This window comes from Sinocyclocheilus grahami, unplaced genomic scaffold, assembly GCF_001515645.1.
Source record: "Sinocyclocheilus grahami isolate Dianchi unplaced genomic scaffold, SAMN03320097.WGS_v1.1 scaffold640.1, whole genome shotgun sequence".
NCBI classification, from domain to species: Eukaryota; Metazoa; Chordata; class Actinopteri; order Cypriniformes; family Cyprinidae; genus Sinocyclocheilus; species Sinocyclocheilus grahami.
Genome location: NW_015505819.1, coordinates 498998 through 506163, shown reverse-complemented (window position 1 = coordinate 506163; position 7166 = coordinate 498998). Strand labels below are relative to the sequence as shown.

The window sequence follows — 7166 nt, the reverse complement described above, 5'->3', positions numbered from 1 at the left end:
ACTGTACCTCCTTCTACATGCATATCTAATCATTGTAAGAGGTAGCTATTCAACAATCTTTCAGTATCAGCTTTAAGAATTAATTATAATCAAGGAGTGATGGATGGAGTTCCTCACAAAGACAAGATAACATATATGAGGCTCTGTATTTATGAGTAAATGTTTATGGTCATAGTCTGGGTTTGGCACTGCAAGATTTGTTCTGTTTATATAATATACTGAAGAGTGTTGATGGAGAGATTATAATGCGTCATGAAATATCAAGAATATTGGAGGATATCATCCGTGTATAATTATCAACAATTAAAAAAAAAAAAAAAAACTCAAATCAGTCATTGCTTTGATCATTACTAATTTACATATCTGAAACTTTCCACACGGACCTCCACTGTGTAGCATGCGTTACCCCATAAAAAAGTAACTACTTCTTACTCTTTATGGGAAGTAATGCATTACATTACTTTTGCGTTACTTTTTTGTCACATGAGCACAGCTTGCTTATTTGATTTTTAATAACAAAATACCCAAAAGTTATATTTTTGCCAACTGTAAAGGCCCTTACACAACAAAAGTGAAATGAATAAACCTCAGGCTGAAGGAAGGGTCTCTGCCTCTACAACTCACTCCCAAATTCTCTCAACATGGGGAAGAAAAACAAAGTAACTCAGATATTTTTATATTTTTAAAAGTATCAAGTAAAAAAGTTAAACTACCATCTTCCTGCATTTTTTATCACGTGCATGCGGTTCATCACATACGCCGACATGCGGGAGGATCATTCTTTTCTCTTTGCTGTTAACATTGGCATACTGTCTAATTCTAACGTTTGGTAATATTTCTATTCAAAATCGTGATTCCTTGATTTATAAAAAAATAAAATCGTGACAAAACATTAAGTTCGAATTAATCGATAAAATCGGAACAATCGCCCAGCCCTACTTCAAACTTTTAAATATAGTGTACATCTGTTCTTTATTATAGTATAGGATATTCCAGATTACATCATTTGTAAATATTACTTGTTGATGAAGTTTAAGATTCATTAAATATATAAAAAATATATATAAAAAGAACGTTGTTTTTCATTCTCCACTTGCCTTTATTAACAATTTTCCATCCTCCATTTGCCAAATATTAACAACATATATCTGGATGTGCACAAAAAACTCGTTACAAAATTCTGCCCAAAATGGTTAAAAGGCTCAGAGCCTGTGGAGATTGTGGCCAGTAAATTATGTGGTGTTTGTCAGAACAACACTGTTTCTGACTGTCATCTGTGGAAAATCTTTCAGAGACGTGTGGAATAACTGCACCTGCACCTGCCTGCAAACACTGAACCTGCAAGAGCAGACATGCTAGCAATCTGCCAGAGATGAAGCTGCGCTGCTGCAGATCCACCGCAGGAGAACAGAGTTCACAATCACAGTCACCTGACATTATCGTCCAATAGATCTGCAGTCTGTGTCAGAGATCACATGATATCTGTGCTGAGACTCTCCTGTCAATCAAACCTGAAATACTTCTGAAACAAAGCAGAGACAAACAGCGCCCCCTAGTGATTCAGTGACAACTTCAAAGTGTTTCTGAAAGTGTGTGAACCTGCAGTGAAGATGGATGATCTCTGACCCACAATGCATCATTTCAGGCAGATGTTTCCGGTCTGGTAGTCTCTGCAGTGCAGCTCTGGCTGTTTGTGGGCGTCTGGGCGTCAGTTTTTCAGAGCCTATTATTGGTTTATGTTGGATGTCTGAGTGTTGATGATCCTCAGTAGCTTCTGACCTGAATTAGGAGAATATACTGTAGTCAGAAATCTGTTTAAGCAATAATTCACCCAAAATCAGATTTGACAGGAATGACAGGACGCACCATTGTGCTCTAAGAGGACTGGTGGAGGGTCTGTGAGGTTTGTGGATGATTTGAGGACACGCAGTCTGAGATCTTACAGTCATCATGCTCTCAGTCCCATGAGTCTCCTCTGATGCTCTGGCTTTACTGACGTCTGCAGGATGAGCTCTGAGTCTCCGAGTGCGGAGCTGTGTGATCCTCCGGCCAGCAGGGGGCGCTGCTGCTGCTCTGGGTGGAGGAGAGGGAGACATCGAACAGCCTGATGAAGAGCTGAGTCTCAACATCTCTGCAGATTCTGACAGAAAGAAGCACAAGATAAAAACATGAAGAGACTCATGAGCATCATTTATATATGAGAGAAATAACCTGACGCACCTGCTGAGGGACACTGAACGGACCAATCAGGAGAGCTCGTGTCTCTAGTGATGTCATCGCTGCTGAAACTATGGCTGTGACTGCCTTCATCATCATCTTCATCATCGCTGTGGTGGATCCTCATCACCTGCGGCTGCCGCTCCTTCTCAATAACCAACAGACGTCTGTTAAAAGAAAAGCACATTTTAACAGGAAGTGTGTGTGTGTGTGTGTGTGTGTTTGTGTGAGTGTGTTTGAGTGTGTGTGTGTGTGTGTGTTTGTTTGAGAGTGTGTGTGTGTAAAGCACATTTTAACAGGAAGTGTGTGTGTGTGTGTGTGTGTGTGTGTGTGTGTGTGTGTGTGTGTGTGTGTGTGTGTGTGTGTGTGTGTGAGTGTGTGTGTGTGTGTGTGTGTGTGTTTGTGTCTGTGTGTGTGTGACACTGTGTGTGTGTGTGTGTGTGTGTGTTTGAGAGAGTGAGTGTGTGTGTGTGTGTATGTGAGAGAAGGTTCAGTACTTGTTGTGCTCAATCCTCCAGCTTCTGAGTTCAGTAAAAACATCCCTGTGATCCCGGCTGCTCCACTCTTCATGCTCAAACGTGTGTTCAGGAATGAAGTTACTGATCCGTGTGCTGGGACGAGTTTGAGAGCTGGAGTTTTGGAGCTGGACAGTTGTTTTGTTTTCATGGGGTGATATACAGTATAATATACATATATAATTCTATTGGTGTCCGTGATTAATGTACGGTATACGGATCAGTTTGATGAGATTCACCTTTATTTTCTGTCTTCGAGCTCGAGCAGCCTGTAGTGGATTCCCACAGAGAACTCGCCCAACACCTGTGCAGACACCACCGTCACGTATTACTTCCCAACACACAGCACACACCACGAAACATGTCATATTCTTAATATTACAGTTATTGTAGCATAAACTCATAATCACGTGTATAACCGTTTATGAGAGCCAATAGGGCTGCACAATTAAGGGGGAAAAAACGTATTAGATTTTTCTGATGAAAATTACAACTGCTATTTTAAAATATAATAATAATTATTATTATAATAAATAATAATACTAATAATTGCTTGTAGTAATATACATTTATGTATTATTACTTATAACGATAACTTATTTGAAATATAATAATAATAATAATAATGATGATTATTATTATTATTAAAAAAAAGAAACATTACTATTAATTTATTAATAATCGAAATAATAGCTCAATGTTTGCTGTGCTTGTTTGTAGAGCTGCACAATTTGGCCAACATTTAGATTCTATGTCAGTATGACTATAATAATAATAATTTTATTAATAAAGACAATAACAATAATTATTAATATTGTTATTTTTTATTAATAGTAATATTATTAGTAGTATTATTACTACTAAAAAACACTGAACAAAATGTATTACTATTAATTTAATAATAATTATTATTATTATTATTTTAATATGATTAATTGTATTAATTATTATTGAATAAAACATTAAACAATTATTATTATTATCAAAACATTAAACAAAATTAATATTACTACTGTAACATTTTATTGTAAACATTTGTATTTAATAAAACATACAAATAATAATTTCATTTGTTCAGTACAACTGTCAAATCATAATGAAAGTGAAAGTGACGTGACCCATACTAGGAATTAGTGCTCTGCATTTAACCCATCCAGAGTGCACACACACAGCAGTGAACACACACACACACCGTGAACACACACCCGGAGCAGTGGGCAGCCATTTATGCTGCGGTGCCCGGGGGGCAGTTGTGGGTTCAGTGCCTTGCTCAAGGGCACCTCAGTCGTGGTACTGAAGGTGGAAGAGAGCGCTGTACATTCACTCCCCCCACCAACAATCCCTGCCGGTACGAGACTCGAACCCGCAACCTTTGGGATACGAGTCCGACTCTCTAACCATTAGGCCACGACTTCCTCCGAGAGGAGCATAATACTAATATTTATGGCTTTCTTAACGGCTTGATTTTTAAAATCACACTAAACCACAGTGTTTCTGTTAAACACGCAGCTCAGATTAGTTTAGCGAGTCCTGCTGTAGGAACAGAAAGTGTGGTGAGTGCAGGAGTTTACCGTTGGTCAGATCGCTGGCCTCGTGGTTCAGGACGGTGATGTTGGAGCCGGTCAGTCCTGGTCTTGATCCGCTGCAGGAAGTGAGAGGTCTGGTGCTGTCTGGACGGCTTCTCAGATCTCCAGGCCGAGCTGAAGCAGGTCTGACGCCGCTCTTAAACACATGGAGTGCTGCTGAGACAGTCTCCAGAAGCTGCTGTTTGTCTTTACCTGTGTCTGCATCTGTGAGCTCCAGGCCGTCTCTGATGGATTCTCTGAGAAGAGTCCAGTCCTGCAGTGAAGCTTTGCAGCGTTGAGGTTTGTCCTCTTCAACAGGAGCGTCATCGAGGAAGATCAGCTGAGGGATCAGCTCACGCACCGCAGACCTGTAGCTGTAGCCCGAGACCTGCAGCACAAACCACATGCGAGGAATCTGTCTGAGTATGATTGCATTTTGCAAACCAAATTTATCATTAAAGAAGAAAAACAGAAGAAAGATGGTGATCCTTGAAGTACCTCAGAGGCTCCTGGAGCGGGGCAGGTGCACACAGGGTTTCCTTCCAGTGAAAGTGTCCTGAGCGTCACACAACGGCCCAAATACCACAACTGAGCCTGATCTTCAACCTCGTTCTCCTCCAGATCCAGCAGCTCCAGATCCTCCAGCAAACTGACTGGACTCAGGTCTGAGATGCTGTTGAATGCCGCATACAGCTCCTTTAAGGAGGAAAGAGCAGAAATCCCCTCCAGGTCGGTCAGACCACATCGAGCCAGACACAAGACCTGCAGGAGGGAGAAGCCGGTTCCCAGATCTCGCACGGATGAGATCAGGCTGTTGCTCATCTTCAGCTGTGTAAGTTTGGGCAAGTAGATTCCTGTGAGAAGAGCCGACAGAAAACACACATATTCATCAGATTTCTCAGATGTGGTGCATTTATTCATAAACCAACCCACAGCCCAGTCACTTCAGATCACATTACTGTTCCTCACAATGTTCTTATCGCCAGAATAACTGAATAAAGAGTTATTGTAACACATCTGACCGAAGTTGTCCAGAGTCTCCTCTCGGGTGTCGACACACATCTCCAGCGACCACACTTCTTGTAACTCGTCTGATCCAGACAGGATTTTCTGAAGGAGAAAGCCTCTTTATTTCAGATGTAATGAGCTGTTTGGACACGGGTTCGTGTCTTCGCTGAGCTCGTACCAGTTTCTCCGCTGAAAGACTCGGATCGAGCAGCAGCTCTTCAGCAGCAGCAGCAGGTTTGGGGTTTAATGAACCAGATCCACTGAACTCAGTCACGACGGAGAGAGCTGTGCCCGGCCTCTTCTTTAGCGACGACTCACCAGACATTTGCAAACTTTATTGCAAAACCCTGGAATAAAACTCTCCGTTTGGGAGAAAACGGCAAATTCAATGAATTTAGTAGCCTAAGTAAGCTGTTCAAATGACATGCAATATATATTTTATACAGTTTCGTTCATTTCTTACCTTTTGAGGCCAAATAACGTGATATTCAGTGTAGCATTTGTCTTTTGCCTCACTGTACAGCAAGTGGGAAAGTTTGCATAGCAACGGAATCTACTTTCTTGGATACTAAATACGGGGCCACCTGGGATTTGTAGTTCATTACTATACGTGGCGTTGTTTAAAATAATAAAAATGTCTGTAGTAGATGAATGTTGAAAATGTAAAGAATAAATTAAGGGAAGGTTCATTTTAAAAAATAATTAGTATTTCTTGACTGAATAATAACAGACAACATTTGAGTTATTATGAAGCTTTACACAAGTGTTCTTATCAGTGTTGGTTAAAATAATAAAAATGTCTGTAGTAGATGAATGTTGAAAATGTAAAGAATAAATTAAGGGAAGGTTCATTTAAAAAAATAATTAGTATTTCTTGACTGAATAATAACAGACAACATTTGAGTTATTATGAAGCTTTACACAAGTGTTCTTATCAGTGTTGGGGGTCACTCATTACAAGTAACGCGAGTTATGTAATCAGATTACTTTTTTCAAGTAACTAGTAAAGTAACGCATTACTTTTTAATTTACAAGAGAATATCTTAGTTACTTTTTCAGATAAGTAACGCAAGTTACTTTTCTTTTTCAATTTATTGATTGACAGCTCTCCTGTCCCCATGTTGAGAAATCAGAAGATTTTAATGTAGTTCTAAAATAAATATGAATATGCATTAATTCATCTCACCCACAAAAAAAACACAGATTCAGTATTCCTCAAAATGAATAAAAATAATGCAACTCAGAATATAACACAAGCCTGCGATAAATAAATATTAAACAACACAAATATGCTTTATGTATTTAATCCCATTCTATTAACCAATGTCTTCGATGATCCAGTTCAACCATACTAATAAGCAAAAATTACTCTAGACAGACATTTGTGTGTGTGTTTTTACTGCTGAAGTGTGTTGAAATGTCTTCTTCTGCATTCTACTTTACTTTCCCTTCAGCCTGAGGCTTCACTTTTGGTGTGAAAAGGCTTTTATATTTACCAAAAATATAACTTTTTTATTTTAAAAACAAACAAGCAAGCCCTGTCCAGATTTAAAAAGTAACGCAAAAATAAAATAATGCATTACTTTCCATAAAAAGTAACTAAGTAACTTAATTAGTTACTTTTTTTATGGAGTAACGCAATATTGTAATGCATTACTTTTAAAAGTAACTTTCCACAACACTGGTTCTTATGTGATTGTTGTGGCACCCTAAATAGTTCACTGTGGAAAAACAATGTAACAGTCTCTCCCTCGATATATTCCATAAACAGATCACATAAGCAACATCAGCAGAAAGAATAAAAAAAGCCTGGTCAGGATATTTACTCAATTATTTGATGACAGAATCTGATGATATGATA

General features: G+C 38.9%; 1 protein-coding gene across 4 annotated transcripts; it reads right to left on the bottom strand.

Annotated features, from left to right (window-relative positions):
• Window positions 1-1093: 1093 nt before the first annotated feature.
• On the bottom strand, window positions 1094-5852 carry lrrc56 (leucine rich repeat containing 56). Of its 4 annotated transcripts, none has more exons than XM_016241963.1 (11): window positions 5769-5852; window positions 5484-5665; window positions 5320-5407; window positions 4796-5151; window positions 4304-4685; window positions 2972-3036; window positions 2715-2860; window positions 2221-2384; window positions 1867-2140; window positions 1600-1779; window positions 1094-1522 (listed from the first exon to the last, which is right to left on the bottom strand). In XM_016241963.1, the coding sequence occupies exons 2-11, from the start codon at window positions 5628-5630 to the stop codon at window positions 1465-1467; spliced, it is 1860 nt and encodes a 619-aa protein (XP_016097449.1). In that variant the 5' UTR covers window positions 5631-5665; window positions 5769-5852; the 3' UTR covers window positions 1094-1464. The 4 variants fall into 4 exon arrangements, with proteins under 4 accessions (XP_016097449.1, XP_016097451.1, XP_016097452.1 ...); XM_016241965.1 differs by having other exon boundaries at window positions 1627-1779; XM_016241966.1 differs by having other exon boundaries at window positions 1631-1779.
• Window positions 5853-7166: the final 1314 nt, after the last annotated feature.